Below are 21609 nucleotides of genomic sequence, written 5' to 3' on the forward strand. Positions count from 1 at the left end.
CATTTTCATGTTGCTAATGCGTGGTTTCACTTTGACTTTATATTTCTGGATTTTTTCTCTGTTTTCCAAAGGTCACATGCTTTAGAAAATGCAAGATGGCTTCCTTTACAGTTTGGGCAAGTAGGAGTGGAAGCTGTACAGTCTCCTTGTAGCCACAAATAGGACACACAGCATTGTCTCGGCATGCCGTCTGAGAATGCTCATACTGGACATTCTCAGACGGCATTTAAAGGCACTTAAAGCAGCGAATGGGATTCAGGATGCAAGGCCGAATCTTGCAGTTTAAGTAACCTGCTTTAACAGAAGATGGAAGTGTTGGAGTATGAATGTTAAAATGATGGACCTGGTTGGTAGTGGGTTGCCATCTTTCTTAGTCATTATTCTCCATGCATGTGTTATCTTTTGTTCACTAAGCTCTTGTACTAGTTCTTTTTCAGAGACAGTAAGTTCCATTCGCTGATAACGCCTCTAGAGGTGTTCAGAGTGTTATGGGGTGTAACTGACACTGGAATATTGTTAAATGTCATTAATTTTTCTGAATGTGATGTTTTTGATGTTTCAATTAGAAGGTCTCCAGATTGGAGACGCTTCACCACTTTAGGGGGATCCAACAACTGATTCTAAACATTTTTGTATTAGAAAAGGTGATAGCTTGCCGACAGGTTGTGTGGACAGCAAGTGCATTATGAGAAATGCTGGCATATCTGAATTCTGTTTATCCATCTGTAGTCTCTTCGGACAATGACTCATGTTCTGAAACAGAGTCAATAACTTTGCCATCTGTGGGCTCCAGTGATGGATATTTATTGAAATCCATCGTTGCTCCTTTTTGTGGAAGGAATTTCCTCTTCCTGGAAGAGGAAATTCCTTCTCCCAGGTTACTGGCCCTGCCACGTGGAGACAGGAGTAGCGCCAACCAGTGAACAAGCGATCAGCAGAAGAGGAGCACAGTAATGTTGCGAGCAGTGCAAGGGGTCTGAAAGCATTAGTACTAGCTCTAGAAAAACACTAAAAAATCGCACTATAAATCACTTGGCACTCTGGGCCTTAGCTCATGTTCATGTGGGGGTTTCAGAGTTTATCCCTGCTCCAACAAAATTAAAACCTGTAAACATCATAAAAATGAACGAGAAATAACCAAGAGCACCTTATGTTCAACTGTCCATAATACTACATGCACAGTTCAGAGGTTCTCCCTCCCATCCCAACTTTTATAAAAAGTCCTTAAATATGAGAATTGAATACAAAGATACACACCCCAGAGAAGCAATGGATGACTTTATTGATTACAAAAAAAAAAAAAAAATTTTCAAGGAGACGATGGCTTTTAACTGGCATAAATTGCTACTTGGAAACTGTATTACCAAGTCATCATGGCAAAGCTGTATAACTATGACAAAAATTTTGTGATACCTTCCTACATATTGCGAAGGTGCCTCCGTAGCCAGGTGGGCAGAAGCAGCAGTGCGTAGCACACGCTTGTTGATTAGACTGGGGTTCAAGCCCGTGACGACCAAATACGGAAAGGTCAGGGAATGACCACCGCATCTCCCCGGAGTGATATGGCCTTAGTTGCTAATGCTCCTAAAAACCAAAATAATAAACATATTGCAAAATGCACACAGCTTAATTCAATAACATTTACCATATCCATCTGCGAAGGGTTTTCCATTCAGAAGCTGTATAACTGACAAAAATTTTGTGATACCTTCCTACATATTGCGAAATGTACACAGCTTAATTCAATAACATTTAAAATTTTTGTGGCACCATCCTCTGTATTTAAATTGTAAATATGTTTAATTCAAATTTACATATTTTAATATGGTTAAAAACATCTGAGCACACTGAACACCCACAATAATCATAAAAATTTTTGAACATCATGCTTCTGCCATTCAAATCCAAGATCTTTCATGATGTTGCGCAACAGTGCTCACCTACCAAGAACTCAATCTCCCTTTCTTCAATCAAGTGAAGTAAATTTATAATGATACTTTATGATTACTAGTATATTTGTTATAAATCAAATGTCTGTCAAAAACAATCCTTACTGATATTGACCATTCTGGTAATGCTTGAACATCTTTTGGATTTTCTTTCTCTGGCTTCAGTTGCTACATACTTTGCAATGCTTGCTTCAGAAATTTCTAATGCCTGTGCTTCTCTTTCATGAACGGATGCAAAGTCCTCCATTTTCTTGTTTCTTTACAAAATAGGCCACCACATTTCTCAACAATCTGAGCAGCTAACTATGAGCTTTTTTCTATCAACAAAACTTGCCCTCACCCTTTTCTTTTCTTGTAACAATTTCATTTTAAAATAAAATAGAGATGCTGCAATCAACCCAGTTTTCTTTAGTAAAACTTACTGTGTTTCACATATATAAAATTCAGACTTTATTGCTGTCTTTTCAGGTAAGTTGTGCACAATCTCCAATGTAATGTAGAACTATTTTCTGTAGAAGGAGTGACAAAAGTTAACTCATATGGACTATACTTTCTTCAAGTTTGAAAGTACTGTTCATCACAAATTTATCGCTGGGGATCAGACAGTAGCTTAATACTTTATAACACTGACTTCTTAAGTGATATTTGAGAAACTCAGTTTAATAACATTTATTAGTAGTTACTGGGAAATAAAAATATTTATCTACAAAATATGAAACTAGCAGTTTGTGTCTATTAGTATCATACCCAATAAACTGATTTCTTATTTAGGTCTTTCTTTGGGTTTTCAATGATCATTTAGCCAGCATGCATATACTTAAAAAATAATAATAAAAAAAATAAAATTACCTCCGTCGAGCAAGCACAGTATAAACAGCAGATACACAGTCAGCTGGAGCCTGAACTTCAACAAAGTTGTATGGTTCCATGAGACGAGGTGTAGCCATTAAAAAGGCAGAGTAAGCAACCCGGCGAGCAGTAGGAATGATCTGGCCACCACCTCTGTGAATTGGCTCTGATGCAATTACAGCATCTAAGATCTTGAATTTTACATTCCTAATTGCTAAACAAATAGAAAACATGTTAGTTTTTTCCCCTCAAACTTGAAATAATTAAAAGATTCAGTTAATAGGATTTATTAACCTGAACATTAAGAAATGTTTCTGTTAATTTTTTAGTGATGTCATATAACATAAATTCAGTTTCTTATTTATTATATACCCAATGAAACAAAATGGTATGAACAGACAGGTCTGTATATAATTTGTCTGTAGCAGCATGCATCAAGGGCAATTTGCATATCATGCAGGATGAAAAACAACTACCTCAAGAGAAAAACCCTACACCCCTTAAGGCTTTTCATTGCTTTCTTCTGGAATATGAGTAAGGTTATTCAGATTCAGTGCCAAGACAACTAAGATCACAAAGCATCAATATTTAGTAAATGGCATATATCTTATGGTCAGTTAGCTGCTTTTCTGGATAAAAAACCCAATTTGCCTCTGGGAGGTGAAAAAACATGCCACACCCACCTGAGACTAAGCAAGATTCTTGATCATACTTAAAAAGTCCCTAAAAGACAATTTTGTTGAGATGGGATCTAAACTCCGATTGATCTTCTTGAACACTTAAGGGGAAAAAGAGCAATCAAAACCACATGGGTTTTAAATATAAGCCTTTTGAAACCTTTACACATAAATCTAACTATATTCCTGTGTGTACACAAGATATTTGTATAAAATAAATTTAAATGAAATTAAGTAACATTCATAATCTTGTGAATCTCGAGGAATGATTGAAAAGCTGGACTATATCTCATCATCTGAAAACTGAAATGTTAATATTATGGGTTTTTTTTTTTTTTTTTTTTAATTTATAAAACAATATCCTGCTAAGTCTTTCATCATATGCTAACAATAAGTTACAATATTTTGTAACTTTTGTCAGTAAAAACATTGTGTACTGTCAAATTACGATATCTTAAATTGAAAAATGTGTACTTTTTGCTTCATTTGCTTTTAATTCGTAGTTCTGATAGTAGACTTGGCACCTTCACTTTTAACTTAGCTTTATCACTGCACTTGATTAACGTCTATTTTCATATATTTCAATTTATTGTAATACAGTCAATTCCGGTTATTTGGGACACATCGGGACTAGTGCATTTTGGCTCGATTAAGCGGCTGCCCCAATTATCTGAAGTTTCACATAAATAGTTAAAAATACAATTTACCCCCCCCCCCTTTACAATTAGTTCACTGTACAATCAAATCACATTTCAACGAACTCGCCACAGTAAAGTACCGTTCATTATACGATGTGTAGTAAGCGCCGGTCATTGTGATCACGTTTGTGAATTGAATTTTAATTCTATTAAACAGCGATTCTAATTAGCGAAAATAGGAGGAATATTATCCACAGGCTATAAAAGTAAAGATATATTTACTTTTATAGCCTGTGGCAAGATATAGCACAGATTTACTCTTTATTACCTTACCAATTAAAAAATTAATGATACTTGAAAATCGGAAGAATATACGTGATAATCGGAATAATTAATACGTACTGTAATATGTACATACTAACTAGTTGAAATTTCTGTTCACTGACATTTGTGGGTGGGGGTTAAAATTTAAAACAGTAAAAAGATAAGAAATCAATAACAAAAAACACTGCACACACAAATTGCAAGTAACACAATATGCGCAAGTGAGAACGGAGTAACAAATTACAAAGCTTTAAAAACAGGAATGAAGAGACGATTCTGAAAATTATTTTTTTTATATGATTCAAGATTCCATGGAAGTGTAAACTCATTTCACCATAATAACCCACAGAATTCCAGCTGTCGGTGTTACCGCAAATTCAATAAGATCGAGTTTACTGTCCGTTTATGATAGATTACATTAACACAAAAGCCCAATAAACAGGTGACTGCTAATTGTTTTTATTGTTTTATAGTTGTGACCTCCAGAAATCCGACCGAACTACGTGGTACGGTCAGAGACAATCGTAGGGTAATCTCCAGTGCTGAGGTCTCCTGCCCCGATTAAACGGCATTTTGTCCCAATTAAGCGAAGTAAACCCTGGCTATTTTCTCGATTGGTTTTTGTTTTTTAAGATTTGCCCCAAATAAACGGCTGTCCCGATTAACCGGTGGCCCAAATAACCGGAATCCACTGTATTTATTTCAAAATGAGATTTATATTTTTCTGTTCCATTTTTTTGATCCCTTCACCCATCTATTTTATAAATAATTGCCTTCAATATTTTATTTCACATAATAGTTACAGCTGGATTGGCTGTGTAGCTGGGTAATGTACACAGATACAAAATCACACGTTATGAGAAAATCTGTACACTTCCACAAAAAAGTGCACAGCTCACTGATAACTTTAGTACTAGTATATTGACTGCCAAACACAGTTAAAATGAAGCTGTAAATAAACTCCTCTGGTCAGGAAGAGTACTAAAAGAAATTTTATTAGAAGAAATAAGTAAAAAGCCTTGGTGTGTGTGTGGGGGGGGGGATGAATGCTGCATAATTTCTTCTTCCTTGCATCATATGTCAATAGTAATATTAAAAGTTAGTACTTTAATTATACTTCCTTTGCTATTGTAAGAGTAATATATAAATTAAAACTATTAATAAAACAAACTATCTAAAAGCTATGACAGTTCCAGTGAAAAATAGTACTTGCCTTCCACTAAGAAGGGTAGGTGTTAGCTGCATAGCTATTTCTAAAATATTTCCAATGTAGTTGTCGGATGGTATTTGGTTTACAGGTTCAAGTACTACTATGGCTAAATCATGCCGGTTCATATATTGGCCATAAAGTTCCAGTTCTTTTGTTGAATAAGCTGTTTTAACTTACACGGATAACACTAAACGGCCATTATCTTTATTAGGTTTACCTACCTACTTGCTATTAGGTAAATGTACGTAATAAAGTACAACTACCTAGAAGTAAGGAAGTTACCCCCCCTCCCCATTGTGTCAACATAATTGTTTTCCACAGTTGTTGCAAACTGGATGCTGCAGATCTCTACTCCAAAGAGTGCATTCCACCTCATCCCACAGGTGCTCGATATTTCATCCATTCTGCTTCAATACACACACAGCCCTACCATTAATATCCACATACCTCTCCAACGATAGTTGGTCACAGCCTACCCAAACATCTCGTGTCAGACAAGCCTTCGATCATACAGCAGTACGATTTTGAATGCAAGACGCCTTGATCAATGAAATTAGCAGACTTCCAGTACGGAATGATAATACAATCACAAATGATAATACAACCACATATGCATTCCGTCTGTATGTGACATTTCAACAGCACTGACGATCCCTAGGTTGACAATTGATGATGTGATCTGCAGATGGAAATGGATTGTTGTTGAAACCATTACGAAAGGACTCTGAAAACCTCTGAAGCTGACAAGAGAGCTGAAAAGAACTGACTACTCAGAATGCAAGCTGACATTTCACAATATATACAGGCCCTCATTGAGACAATGGGGACACATCTCAGCACCAATAAAGCATATAGGATACTGTATGATATGGGTTACCATAGTCATGTAACCATCCACAAGTCACTAATCATCTTGATTAAGGCAGACACTGTCTAGCTTGGTGTAAGACCTACCATTCTTGGACTGTAAACCAATGAAAACCTGTGCTTTGGAGTAATGAGTCATGGTACACGATTTGTCCGATGGTCCTAGATTGATGGAAATGCCTGGAAAACCTATCTGTCAGATTGTAATCATCCTGATAATGAAGTTTGGCATAGGCAGCGTGATGGTATGAAGCTGTTTTTCATGGTTTGGCCCATTACCACTGGTTATTTTTGACAAAACACCATGAATGCAGAGGTCTGTCTAGATGTCCTGGACAATAACACATTATCCACATTGGGAAAGGCCCATACCTATATCAGCAGGACAACACTCCATGTCATACCACTCACGTGATGGACTGGTTTGAGGAAATGAGCATCAAAAAGTTAAGACTAGCTAGCCCAGAGCCCTGGCCAGAGTCCTATAGAGAACCTCTGGGATGAATTGGACCATCTGGTGCATGTGGGAAGAGAGTACCCAAAAGACAAAGCTGAACTGGCCACCACTCTAAAAGCTGAATGGCAAAATATATTGGAAGACATTAACAAAAAAACTGGTAGAGAGTGTGCAATAGAGACCTAACTGTTATAAAGGCTAAAGGTTTTAGCAAACCTGATTACTTAGTTGTTGTTATTTGGTTTTTTAGGAGCATTAGCAACTAAGGCCATATTGCTCCGGGATATGTGGTGGTCATTCCCTGACCTTTCCGCATCCGCCGTATTTGGTGGTGATGGGCTCGAACCCCGGTCTAATCAAGAAGCGTGTGCTATGCACTGCTGCTCCTTCCCACCTGGCTACAGAGGCGCCGATTACTTAGTTCATATTACACCAATTCCTATCCATAAAATATGTATTATGTGAATGTTCATGGACTGATTTACATGTTGTACAGCTCTCTCAAATTAGTGACAGTTGAATTTACCATATCATGGAGGACTAGCAAGAATCTTATCAGCCTTTTTTTTTTTTTTTTTTTTTTATGGAAACCCCAAACACGAAAGGTATCAAAACCTATAGTACTTAGTACCGTGCATGGGTTGAAGGAGAAGTAGGGGGGGGGGGTGCCAGAAACTTTGCTCTAGAGACTAAACATGGGTTTCACCACTTCAAGCCTCCAATAAGCAAAGTGGTGGTATTTCACCGGTTGATGAAAGTCATCTACCACCTTTCGTTAGTGTAAGAATTTCTGAACCCCAATGTATCAATTTCAATTATCTATACTGGAATTATGTTCCTTTATGTAACAAAATAAAAAGATAAATAAATAAATAAAAACAAACCAAGTTTTCCAGTCTCTGGATATCTTGGTTTGTTTTTATTTATTTTGACCAGATGATACAGCTTCTTGTCAAATTTCACTTCTAAAATATTGGATGCTATTCTTGAGCTGGCTTCCATCAAGGTGGTATTTGCCATACAGTTGTATGACAAATGCCAACTCAATGTATAAGTAGGCAATTGCCAGTGACTCTTTGCTTTCATATGCTATGAGAATTCTATTGGTGATTGCTTGAAGTTTAGTTTGTGTTGATCTAATTAAGAGTGCATAGTGAATTTTCAGGACTGTCTGGCAGTATCTGTCTATTCAAGATTGTTAACAGGTTTTCTGTAGCAAATTCAAATGGCTTGATGGGGAGATTGGTACATAATGTTTCACAAATGACAAGTTTTGTATTATGAAACTAACACAAAAATACATACTACTGTATGTATTTTTGTATTGGTTACACAAGATACTCTTTCCAGTGGTGTGGGAAGCAATGGTTTGCTGAATCTGCAGCCAGTATAGATTGGTTGGTTGGTTTTGTGTTTAATGGTTGGCAACTGAGACCATAATGAGCCAAGTCAAAATTAAAGCCGATACAAAAATTTGAGTAGCCTATAAACTGACTACAACGTCAAGAAGGTAAGCCTGTATAGAATCAGCTTTATATCATAAACTGAAGGAATCTGTCTGACCCAGTTCCTACAGTGGCTGGAACTGAAATGATTAAGAGCAATCAGCTGGTATTTGAAAGTGACCATTGTCACTGAGACAAGGACAAGGTTGATGCTGAAAGGGCTGTTCATCATGGCTAGCAACAGTAGAAACCTAGGTGATGAAGTCAAGTGAATGTTGCAGATTGAACCACTGCTAGGAGGTTGAAAGGATATCTTAATATGGAGATTTCTCTGTATCTGTGTTGGTACAATTTAATCACCTTGGACCTGAATTTGTTAAATTTAACATGGACTTTTGAATAGACTATTCTGCAAGTGATATGAGTCCAGTTCCATGTTTTGTACAACCACACATCAAATCGATTCAGACAGGAGAAGCACACTGTGCCTTAGAGCGAAAATGTGATCATTACCTTTTTCGTGGCCACACAGTCATGCCTGGAGCATGCCACAGACAGTTATGGGGCTAAAGTAAGAATAATTTTTTACTGTGTAAAAAAAACAGAACTGGGAGATCGGTTTTTCCAATTATATCAATGTCAGTTCACCAGGTGGAGTGACCTTTCAGAGGAACACTGCAATTTTTGATAGAAATTAACTCTAATTATTCAGTTACAACACATGGAACTTCTCTAATGCTCTTTTTACTTTCGGATACATGGGAACTGACCGTGAATAGAAACATAAAACACACAGTGGTGTGTGTGTGTGTGTGTGTGTGTGTGTGTGTGTGTGTGTGTGTGTGTGTGTGTGTGTGTGTGTGTGTGTGTGTGTGAGTGAGCAAGCACCAGTAGGCCATGTGCCCATTATATCCAGGTTGCTATAATTAACACTTATTTAGCACAAAAATTAGTGGTGATTAAGCAACAAATCAAACCAACTCTCATTTTAAGATCAAAAAACATCAGGAGGGGGGGAAAATCCACTTGCAATGCATTGGATTTTTTAACCATCATTGTGTGAATATGTTAAAAGAACTGCAATAAAATATAAGTTTCAAACATAACTGAGACAGCTCTTCATAAATATGTGAAAGGGAGGGAAGTACTCAATGCTAACTTCTTTTATAGCTGTGCATCTTATATTATTAAGAAAAGAAACATAACATAATTAAATAAAATTTCCTTCGGCTTTTCAATTCACATTTTCAACATGATTATTCTGTAAATATGCTTTTGTTAAGTCAAAAATTTAATAAAGACCTTTGCTAATCTCAGATGTTCTTTTAGCAGCATGATGTGCAGGTAAATCAAGAAACAGAAAATAAGCACTTCAACCTGCAAGATTGTAATTTGTCTTTAATCTCTTAAAGCAGTGGTGTCCATTCTTTTCCCATACAGGGGCCATATTCAAAGTTGGTTGTTTGTTGTTTTGGTTTTTAGGAGCATTAGCAACTAAGGCCATATTGCTCCGGGATATGCGGTGGTCATTCCCTGACCTTTCCGCATCCTCCATATTTGGTGGTGACGGACTCGAACCCCGGTCTAATCAAGAAGCGTGTGCTATGCACTGCTGCTCCTTCCCACCTGGCTACGGAGGCGCCTTCAAAGTTGGATTTGTTTTGCGGGCTGCACTAAGTGATTTGAAAAAAAATTAGTGTTGCATTTTTCAATGAAGTGTACTATGCATACACTTTTGCCCACAAAGGTCAAGCAGAAGGTGCACCATAATTGATTTCCCAGAACATTTTGATAGAACCTCGTATATACACATGCTTCTGGTCGGACATTCACACATTTGATACAAAACATAAATAAAAGAAACAGAATTCACAACACCAACATATCGCTTTGTAACCTCAACTCACATATTAGCTAAAATGAGCACAACAATCTTTTAAATAATTAAACTGTTTTAGTTCACTTTCTGCATGGGCCATATCCGGCCCACAGGTTGGACACCACTGTCTCAAAATGTTCTCTTTAAGAATAAGTGGAGAATAATATACAATAATTCTATATAGGTTAAGTGCTTATTTTCTCACTAATGACTTTTACTAATGATCATGGAATTGTTGCCATATTTACTCAAGGTTTTTATGGCCTAAGAATTAATTTTATAGTTGTTAAAATGAGTCTGAAGAACCAAAATTTTATCCTATCCCAATCCCAAATTCATATAAATATGATATTTAAAAAATAAGAAAATCAAAATGGAATATATTCTGAAATCATCAAAATACTAACGTTCTTCACAGAGAGGACCTTCCCTGGTAGCCCACTGAAACCCCTGAATAATACTATCTTTCACCATATTCAAGAGTCCTTTGTCAACCTGAGGAGGGGAAAAATGTAAATAATGAAACTACAAAGCTGTTTCACAACTAATTAATATTACCAAGAAAAACAGATTACTAATTTTAATCCATAAAATTATTGTAGCAAATTTTTGCTACCAAAAAACTCACTTCAATAGACCATACAGCCTGTGCTAAATCTGGTTATCTGTTAAACTCAAAAGAAATACATATTAGTCACTGAAGAATGCTCAAATATAAAAAGTGCTGTACTATTGGAGGGGGGGGAAAGCAGTAATACTGTATTTTACCGCACTTACTAATTGCATGGATTAGAAGAGCATACAATTTTGCAACATCATATAGTAGCAGTAGAAACTCTAAATGAAGCTTGGATTCTCAAGAGCTCTTGTATTCCCTCACTGGCGGTCAGATGAGACTGCTGATATTCAACAAACATGCTCGGCAGGCTAATGGAAATGAAGTTTGCAGCAAGAGGTGATTTGTTCCATTCAACACCATTCTTTGCACACCTTAACCACATTGGGCTGCGAGCAACTGACAAGACATGTGGTTTCTAATATGCACAAGTTCCCACAATCATGTCCTTTTGAAACTGTGATATCTTTACCATGTCCTATAACTGCTACTTTATCATTTTGGCTTGCACAACCAGATGCAAATTACCACTGTTCTAGCATATGATCCTGTTTGGCTTTTTATACTGTGAGCTATAGAGCATAGTCCATTATGAACAGAATGGTTAAATTTCGTGATTATTGAGTATATTCCAGAAGTAATTCTCTTATCATTTTCCATATGCAGTGCATTCAGTGATCACTTATTGACAGTCTGCTTCATGCAAAAACATCAACACATTATATGTACAACTTGTGGCAATATTGTTTTGAGCAAGAAAGGTAAGCTTAATATTTAAACACATTAATCACACTTATATCTAGACCAAACCATAATGTATATTAACATCAGCAAAAGTGATAACATTTAAACAGTACAGCTAGGTTGGGATTAATGCGAGTTCAAATAATGCTATATTCGATTTAGTGTGAATTGTATAACGATAACAGGCCGCATTTAATGTGAACCAAAATTCAGTTAATGCAAAGCTAGCTGTGCTAGCCTCGCAGTAGATGCTGCTACACTTGTTTATCTTTGTGTGTGCATGTGCTACTGCCTGTTGTAATATACGTTAGTTTTCGTGATTTGTTTTAATCGTTTTGAGAAGTGCTCTTAACAAAATGGACAAAAGGAAGATTCCTTCGGATAAAAACACTACGAGCACAAAAAAAAAGAAGAGGCTCATTACCAGATTAGAGCAAAAATTGATGTGACTGAATGACATGAACATGGTCATAGCAACTCTAAAATAGGACGAGATGTCGGAATGCCTGATTATACAGTATGGAATATTATAAAACACGCAGGGGAAATAAAATAAAAATGTAAAGTTGCATCAGCTTTTTGTGGTTTGCAAACATCTACAGGGAATAGAAGTATTACTATGATAGAAATGGAGCGTATTAACTGTATGGATTGAGGATTGCAATCAAAACCATATTTCCCTTAGCAGAGCAGCCATTCAGACAAAAGCTTTAAATTTGTTTGAGAGTGAAACAAAAAAAAATAATCAAGTAAAATAAATGTTTAGTGCGAGTGTTGGTTGGTTTGACTGAATAGGGGTCAGCTGCATGATGTTAAAATTACCAGTGAGGTGGCCAGTGCAGATGAGGATGCAGCATCTAAATATCCTGATTTTTAAAAAAAATAATCGAAGACGGTGGATACACTGATCAACAATTATTTAACGTGGATGAAACCGGTTTATTCTGGAAAAGGATGCCTTCCAGAACTTCCATTTCTAAGAAAGAAAAAACTCAACCTGGATTTAAAGTGTCTAAAGATCACCTAACACTTTTATTGGGAGGCAATGCTCAAGGCGATTTTAAATTGAAACCGGTGCTTGTTTATCGGTCTCCAAATCCTCGAGCTCTAAAAGGCTACAACCATAGATCACTTCCAGTTATTTAGCGATCAAATAAGAAAGCATGGGTGACCCAAGCTGTATTCACTGACTGGTTTTCAAGCTATTTTTGCCCAGCTCTTGAAAAATATTGCAAGGAAAGCAACATTGCATTTAAAGTACTACTAATTTTAGCTAAAGCTCCAGGTCATTCAACTACACTCGGTTCATTATGTGAAAATGTAAAAATCATTTTTTTGCCGCCATACACAACATCTTTGCGGCCCATGGATCAAGGGACCATTGCAACATTTAAGGCCCACTACATAAGAAAAACATTTAAACAGGCAATTGCTAAAACTACAGGAGACGATACAATTTCCTTAACTGAAAAAATTGGAGTTCTGGAAAAATTATAACATCAGACATGCAATAGAAAATATTCAGCATGCCTGGCAACAAATAACTGCAAACAACGTGTGGATGTGGAAGTGCATTTTGCTTCATTGTGCAAATAGTGGTTTTGAAGAAAAAACTGTTATAGAAGAAATAACAAATATTGGAAGAGAACTTGGATTTGATGAACTAAAACATGACAATGTTCGGGAACTGCTCAATTCACACTCAGAAGAATTGACTGGTGATCTACTTTTAGATCAACAAAGAGCATTTGAAGAAGCCAACAATGATGTCAAAGAATGAGATAATGCACAAGGAGTTCACTCTCAAGGAATTCGAAGATATCTTTCGAGCTGTAGAAGTCATGAAGAAAAAAATTATGGATGCTGACCCTAACCTCGATCGAAGCAGGCAAATTCGCCGAGACGTGGATAAAGCACTCTGCATCTACCATATGTATGAAGATTTAAAGAAGGAGAAACAGTTGCCTATGCTGCTAAAATATTTCGAAAGACAATAAATATGTTTTCGTCAGTGTAAGCTTAACTTTAGGAATGATATTTAGAATTTTTTTTTGTTATTTTGTTTCTTATAATCTTATAATTACAGTCTGACTTTGTTAATAATAAATTTAAATTATAAGTATATTCCTTTTATCCTTTACTGTAATATTTCATTAATAAACATATAAAAACTTGTTTAAAATTTTTCATTACCTATTTCCGTTGAGCTGGAACCAATTACCATATTTTACACATAATTATAACTTCCAGTAGTGCAAATTTGAATAATGCGATTACTTCATGGGATTCATTAGTCGCACTAACCTAGCTGTATTCATTATAACATAAGTACAAGTTGTTTCATTTTTTATAAAAGTTAAAAAATGAACCAAATATCAAATGATATGAAATGTATCTCTCAGTCTTTTAAAAAGTTCAGTGGTAGAAAGAAAAGTTTATAACATGGGAGAGAAAGTTTCACAAAGCATCAATATTGTACCTACTAACATTGGGTAAAAATCTGAAAATATCAAAGTAATTTTCAAATAATTTTCGGTCACAGAAGAGTAAAGACGGTAACTAATGTAAGCACCCTTAATGGCACCAATAATAAATTTCCTACCATATTCAATGCAGCACAGCAATGGAATTTGTGAAAGAGGTCTTTGGGTCATCAATGTCGATGACTGCAGAGTAATATCATCTCAGCAAAGATGGCTATTGCAGCCATCTTTGCTGAGATGATATCTAAATGGATATCATCTCAGCAAAGATGATTTTATCTAAATGGATTTAGATGATTTTATCTAAATGGATAAAAGCTTCTGACACATTCCTGGTTATTAATTTCTGTGGCTGCAGCATTAGCATGTCTTTGACCTTCTCTTGCATTCTTTGGTTTTCAAGTCAGAGAGTTCTTAGGCAGTGAATCCTCACCATGTGATTTGAGTTAATCTGTCTTCTCGTGTCCTAATCTAAGATGATTCTGAATACAACCAGGTCTCATTTGTTCCTCCAAGCTCATTTCACACTTGATGTCTTAAACTCCCTTCCATGCTACTGCTTCCCATTCATGAGAGTTTCGAACTCATTTTAATGGGACTGTTAGAGAAAAATCAAATAATGAAACAATTAATAAACACAAAAGAAGTAAAAATAGCATATACGATACTTTTTAAAGTGTTGTTATAATAAAATGTCATTAAGCAAGGCATACCTGTACATTATATATCATGAACACAGATGAACATGAAAGATGTCTTATATCAGTGTGAACTTCATCCTAGGTTGGTTATCTACAGATAAGAGAGAACCTGTGAATAAACAATCTCATGACTTCACTACCAACCTGTGAAGTGCTTACAAAAATTCCATGTCTATTTGTTTCTGCTAACATCAGTGTAATTCTTGTAGTGGGTCAAACTGAAGCCACTGAGAGTGAAATTTCTAATACAGAGCATAGTCCAACCCAAGATATAATGTTAATAGACCTGTATATGATCCAGGAGTATATAACACATTGAAAGGAATGAACTGTATTGGTCCACTATAGAAAAGCATGGAATTTAACAAGGACTCTGTTATATTTAATTCACAATTACATAACAATTAACATTAGAATATACTTTTAAAGGGGAGAAAGCTGTTAATTCAGTTAATAATTATTGTATTAAATGAATATGCAATAATGAAAAAATTCTGAAGGAGAAATTACCAGACTTAAAAGTGAAGAAAGAATAAGCTAGTGGTATCTATTTTATTAAACTGAAAGAAACTAAGAAGGCTCACTACATCATTATCTATAATAATGAAGGCATCCTTAGACTCTGGTGTCGTTCCAGAAGACTGGAAATATTGCAAACATCTCTCCTGTTTGCATTAGGGTTTTAAGAGTGAAATGGCAGCTACAGGACTGTAAGTTTGACTTTGCGGCAGGAAGAATCATGGAATCTAGGCTTGAAGATGCAGAATAAAGAACAGGGTTGCCTCAATAGTAATGATATTATAAGAGAATTACAATGTGGTTCTGTTAAGGGAAAATCTTGTGTGACCAATCTGGTAACATGCTATAGGTAGTCAAAGAAACTCAATGTAAGGAATATTGCTGATATAACTTAGATTTCTAAAAGACGTTTTAACTTGGTCCCACATGAATCTTGTAGATAAAATTTAAAAGTGAGGCATTGGGGTAGGTTGCTATAGTGAATAAAAGATTAGTTAACTGGAAAAGGGAAAAAAAGAATGAATTACAAACAGGCAATGGCAATGCTCCAAATAAGACCAGCATTGCAAGCAGTTGATTACATCATTAGAATTAGATAATTCTAATATTTAGGATTATTAGTTGCAGAACTATTAGAATTATATAATTCTAATAGTTCTGCAACTAAGTCACAGTAATCCCAATTTAAATTATTAAATTGGGGGGGGGGGGGGGGTTAATTCCAAAATGCATTTCGGGAGCTTCGCTTTGAAATTAAGTTGGAACATTTGTGTGCTTGTCTGTTTTTGTGTGGCAACTTTCATGAAAATGCCTTGTCGGAGTGATTAAATAAAATAGTCTCATGCTATATCATTCAGAGCAGTCGTGAGTGCCAGCAGCCTAATGTACCAGTGCCATATCTATATACAGTCAGTCCTCGTATTGCACGATAGTTGTGTTCCCAGAAACCCTCGTGCAATGCAAAATTGTGCAATATAAACAACAAGCCCTATGGGAAAAATAGGGTTAGGTGCCAACCACCCAAGATTGAACACACATTTGTAACCAAAACATTACCAAATACAATAAATAATCGTAATAAAATACTTACGTATTTTATTATGGCTATTACATAATAAAATATTGCTACTGCTTTTGCTTCTATCGTAAGCCAACTTGTTTTTTGTTTGATTTTCTATCCAAACAGATGACAGCTGTTCCATCTCTTCCAATTCTTTGTGTCTTAATCTAATGGATTTTAATTACACTTTGAGTTGTTCCTGCTATGAAAGTTTTTTTTATTTTCTCTGCATTCTTTGTAATTCCCAGCATTGCCTCATTTAGGCCTGTAGCACGTGCAATATCACATGGTCTTTCATTTCGCTCAAAGCGTTTCACAATTTCATATTTTTTCTCTATTGACAGAGGCCGACTGGCCATAAGGCTTACCGGGGAAACTCCGGTGGGCCGGAGGCCGGTGTGATTTTGGCCATAAACGCTAGTATGAGGCCACTACAAATTTTCCCAGGTAAGAATTTTTGACCCCGTCCGCCTGTTTATCGATATTACTTTTCTTTTTCTCTCTGAATCTGTAGTGTCTTCACCAGGACGCTTCCTGTTCACACCTTTTAAGAATTTTACTCATTTTTAGGGAATAAAGCACAATTACAAAATGAAGAGGCAAGCTTGATACACATAAACAAAGTTGCGTTCGTGTAGCAACTGAATAAATAACACCATAAAGGCAGAGATACACTATTAACACCTCACATTTTACTAAAGCACATTTCTGGCGGTTACTACCATAAAACAATAAAAACAATGTCCAGTTGCGTTTCTGCCAGTGGAATCTGTTATAAACTGGTAGTAAACTCGATCTAATTGTATTTGCGATTATACCGATGGCTGGAATTGTGTTGGTTTTTATGTTATTATGGTGAAATGTGTTTCCCCTTCACTGATATAAAAAACAAACACATTTTCAGCATTTTCTCTTCGTTCCTATCATGTTGCGTTCCATTGGGGTGATTCTGCGTTCGACTGCCACTTCTTGTAAACACAGGCGAATCGCGTATAAGCGAATTCGGTTTGTGTTATACAAGATATCGTTCCCCTATTTATAAATCGTGTATGATCGAATTCGTGTAGTGTAAACACGTGTTATACGAGGACTGACTGTACTACTGATCCATGCCTTAGGGTATCTTTTTTGTTTCTTGGAGAGTGCATACTATGAGTTAAATTAAGCAAGAATATCCATCTTTAGCAAAAAAGGGTAATTTGCTACTGGAAGAAATAAATAAAAGAAATGAATGAAAGATATACAAACTATATTCAGTAGCATTTTTATTTCTTTTCATGCTACTTTTACGTTTCTCTTATTCGTTGCTTCCTTGCATCATTTTTCAAACACTAATAATAAACTAATATTTTAGCAAACAGTTTTACCCCAGCATTTTCCAAATGTAATATTTTTAATAAAAGGAAACCCCAAGCAAGAGATAATAAAATATTTTTGCTTTTTTTTATTAATTTTTATTCATGAAATATTTTATTATAAAACTTGCTATACAGAAATTTTTAAAAATATATATATAAATCATTAATTATAGCCATTAAACCTCTAGTTTTATGAAATATTCCTTACTTCAGATGGGAGAGTATCATCAACTAGTATGTTCGGTCCTGTTGCATCTGGTCCAAATGCCCATATGGAACGAGCAGCCAATAAATCCCAGTCGTATTTATGTTGAAAAAATTCTCCTAATCTTTTACGGTTCCAAGAGATCTGAACTATTTCATTTTCTATATCTTCTGCTAGTCCTTTCTCCAATGGCTCTGCTATCATTGTAAGTTTATTTCTAAATCAAAGAAAATAAGTAAATATAAAAGATTTGTTACAATCTCTAATAATAATGAATCAAAATTCCAACTTACATTCATAAAGTTAATGCGACAAGATCTTAGGCTGATATAAACCTGCCATTTGCAGAGGGGTGAAAACTTTCATATAAGGTTGAGTAAATAATATATAACTATAGAAAATAAGGAGAGTATCCAAGTTTCACTGGGGATGATATCTGCTATTCTCTCCGTGATCCAAGATTTTGAAGGAGGAAAGGAAGATTTCTTTGGCACATCAACTTTTGATCAGAGTACACCAGTTTGTATGGTACCAGATATAATTTTTGAGTACTGGAATGATTTAAACTTTGTATGGACTGCATACCCCATAATACCCTGAGAGGAGGAGCGATTCCTTCTACTCAAGATTGGCTAACTGAAGAAGCTTTTTTAAATATTCTCCACTGTCAGGATTTAAGCTGTCGTCTGAGTGACAAGTGGAAAATTTATTATGTTGTCACAAAGGACTGAGACTCCGATGTTCTTAAATAACACAAATAGAATTACTCTGTCAGGTGTGTTGTTATATTTTTAAATAATGAGTGGGTATGTGGGAATTAATTTTAAAAAATACGTGGGGAAAAAAATTACAATATTATTTTTCCCCCCTGCTAAGTTGTTGTTTTTGATTTTTAGGAGCATTAGCAACTAAGGCCATATTGCTCCGGGAATATGCGATGGTCATTCCCTGACCTTTCCGCATCCTCCGTATTTGGCGGTGACGGGCTCGAACCCTGGTCTAATCAAGAAGCGTGTGCTATGCCCTGCTGCTCCTTCCCACCTGGCAACGGAGGCACCTTCCCTGCTAAGTAAGAATGGAAATAAAAATGAAATAGTCATTTTATTATATTCTTAAGTAAATCTGATATAAACCACAGCACACATGAATAATTCTCATTCACCTAATATCATAAACATTATAAATATAAAATATCATATTAATAATGGTAATCTTTCCATACATTAAAAAAGTTTTCTTTCTAGTGATTTTTATTTAGCCAATGGGAGAAGAGGGATGCTGGTTACACGGTAATATGTAACAAATACTAAAATATGTAACAGAAGTTTTTACTGTGGTAAAACAAGCTTCTGTTTTAGCGTGGTCATGCTATGATTTCCATATGTAACGTATTTATGTATTCATAGCTGAGGAACACACACAGTGTCGAAAGCTTCTGTAAGAATTTTATTTTATTTTATTAAAAGAAGCAAGCTGGGGGGGGGGGGGGGGGGCAAAGCCCCCTAGTAGTTATTAAAAAAAAAATTTCTGAATACCGTTTTTTTTCCCACAGTAAAAATTTTTTAGGTTGCTTCCAATAAATTCAACAACAAATGAATATTCCTCACTTATCCCTCACCCCCAAGTCAAAAAAAATAATAATAATAAATAAATACTTCAATGATATTCTTTTCAATATTTGTAATATTAAATAAGCAATAATATCTAAACAGCAACAATTCTTGTTCCTTGTTTGCAATCCTGATCAGATTGAACTATCTGATAGTTCAATCTGATCAGGACTGCAAAAACACACTGAACAGTATTGCAATGTCAGATTGAATAATCTGATAGAACTATCAGGTTATTAAAAAAAAAATTTCTGAATACCGTTTTTTTTCCCACAGTAAAAATTTTTTAGGTTGCTTCCAATAAATTCAACAACAAATGAATATTCCTCACTTATCCCTCACCTCCAAGTCAAAAAAAATAATAATAATAAATAAATACTTCAATGATATTCTTTTCAATATTTGTAATATTAAATAAGCAATAATATCTAAACAGCAACAATTCTTGTTCCTTGTTTGCAATCCTGATCAGATTGAACTATCTGATAGTTCAATCTGATCAGGACTGCAAAAACACACTGAACAGTATTGCAATGTCAGATTGAATAATCTGATAGAACTATCAGGTTGTAACAGTAGTGGGAGTAGAGATGTGCAAAAGTTGCAACCAATAGCTTTGGCAAGAAACCAAAATGCTTGGCTATCATTTGGACAAGAAGCAAGTTTTCTAATTAACATGTTCAAAATCTAGTTTGGACTGATTAATAACTGCTTTACATTTTTTGCGAGCTTTGGCGTAGGCAGAAAATGGACCTGGAGATTTGGATGAAAGCCAATTGCAATATGCAACATTCTTATTTTTATCTTTTGTGGAGTTATAACTGGTATAATACTCTAATATATTGTGATTAACAAAACGAATTATGCTATTATAAGTGATAGCTGAATCATTTATCGGTATAACGTATGTTATTAGTAAATGTTTACAGGTGACACCCGCTTAATGCTGATAATTCATTCTGGAAAAACAGAGCGCTAAGCGAGCGTCACATTCCCATAAGGTAACATGTGTATTTGTGAGTTGCGGTCGGTGCCATAGGATATTTCCTAATCAATAATAAACAGTAGTGAAAAGATGCACAAATGTCGGTCGAAATATTTAATATTCAAATATTTGTACATATAAAATATTCTGCATTACATATGTATAAAATTATGTGGTAACTACTTACGTATCAAAATTAAGCTTAAAATTCCAATTAAAATCATGATTTTAATTGATCTAAATTGATTTTAATTGATTTAATTTAATCGTGAAAAATGTGTTGATTTTGGCCCGCCTCCTGGTAAACTAAAATGGGTTTTAATTTTAAATCCCCCTCAGTGTTACCACCCAACAATAAAGTCAGCCACTCCTTCGCTGCTTTGAAACCTGGCATGTTTTTTTTTTTTTCTTCTTTCAATGTGAAACTTCTTTTGGGCATTCATTTCCAAAAGAAGTCCTGCTTCACCTACGTTAAAAACTTGTTGAGAAGTATATAACACATAATACCCCTCTTCAATAATTTTAACAAGTTATTTTTTGAAAGTTTTGGCTCCTTGATCTGCACTTGCGGCTTCTCCCTGGATTTTAAATCTATTCAACCAGCCCTTACTAGTTTTAAATGGTTCCACATTTTTTTTTTTTAGGTGAGTTTTCTTCAGATCATCATATAGGCTAATCTCTCTCTCTCTCTCTCTCTCTCTCTCTCTCTCTCTCTTTTTATAATATTTCACTTAACTGAATTCTGCATTGGATATTATCTTCAATAAAATTAGTTAACGTCTGTCCATTTCAATCGTAATAGCAGGCCTAGCCCTAGTTGCTTGAAGTGGAACAGCTGTCTTTCCCACTGCTAAAATTATTTTTTATAATTGTTCTTACAGTTAAACTTGCCAGTTCTAAATTATGGCACACATCCGCTTGTCGTTGACTGGAATCGATTCGCTTTAAAACGTCTAATTTAATTTTCAAATTCAGTATTTTTCTTACATTTGTAGTCTTTGTACTGTGTCCAGACGTTGTTGCTTTATCATTC

General features: G+C 35.3%; 1 protein-coding gene across 1 annotated transcript in view; it reads right to left on the bottom strand.

Annotated features, from left to right (window-relative positions):
• LOC150079329 (116 kDa U5 small nuclear ribonucleoprotein component) overlaps positions 1-21609 on the bottom strand; it is a 330420-nt gene that overhangs the window by 42274 nt on the left and 266537 nt on the right. Inside the window, exons 18-20 of the mRNA XM_090383490.1 lie at positions 17985-18198; positions 10703-10790; positions 2799-3012 (exon numbers count right to left, since the gene is read on the bottom strand). Of these exons, the coding sequence (XP_090239616.1) occupies positions 2799-3012; positions 10703-10790; positions 17985-18198 (516 nt within the window). The remainder of the gene's footprint in view (positions 1-2798; positions 3013-10702; positions 10791-17984; positions 18199-21609) is intronic.

Source organism: Mastigoproctus giganteus, chromosome 10 (genome assembly GCF_048544385.1).
Source record: "Mastigoproctus giganteus isolate SK-2022 chromosome 10, ASM4854438v1, whole genome shotgun sequence".
In the NCBI taxonomy this organism is placed as follows: domain Eukaryota; kingdom Metazoa; phylum Arthropoda; class Arachnida; order Uropygi; family Thelyphonidae; genus Mastigoproctus; species Mastigoproctus giganteus.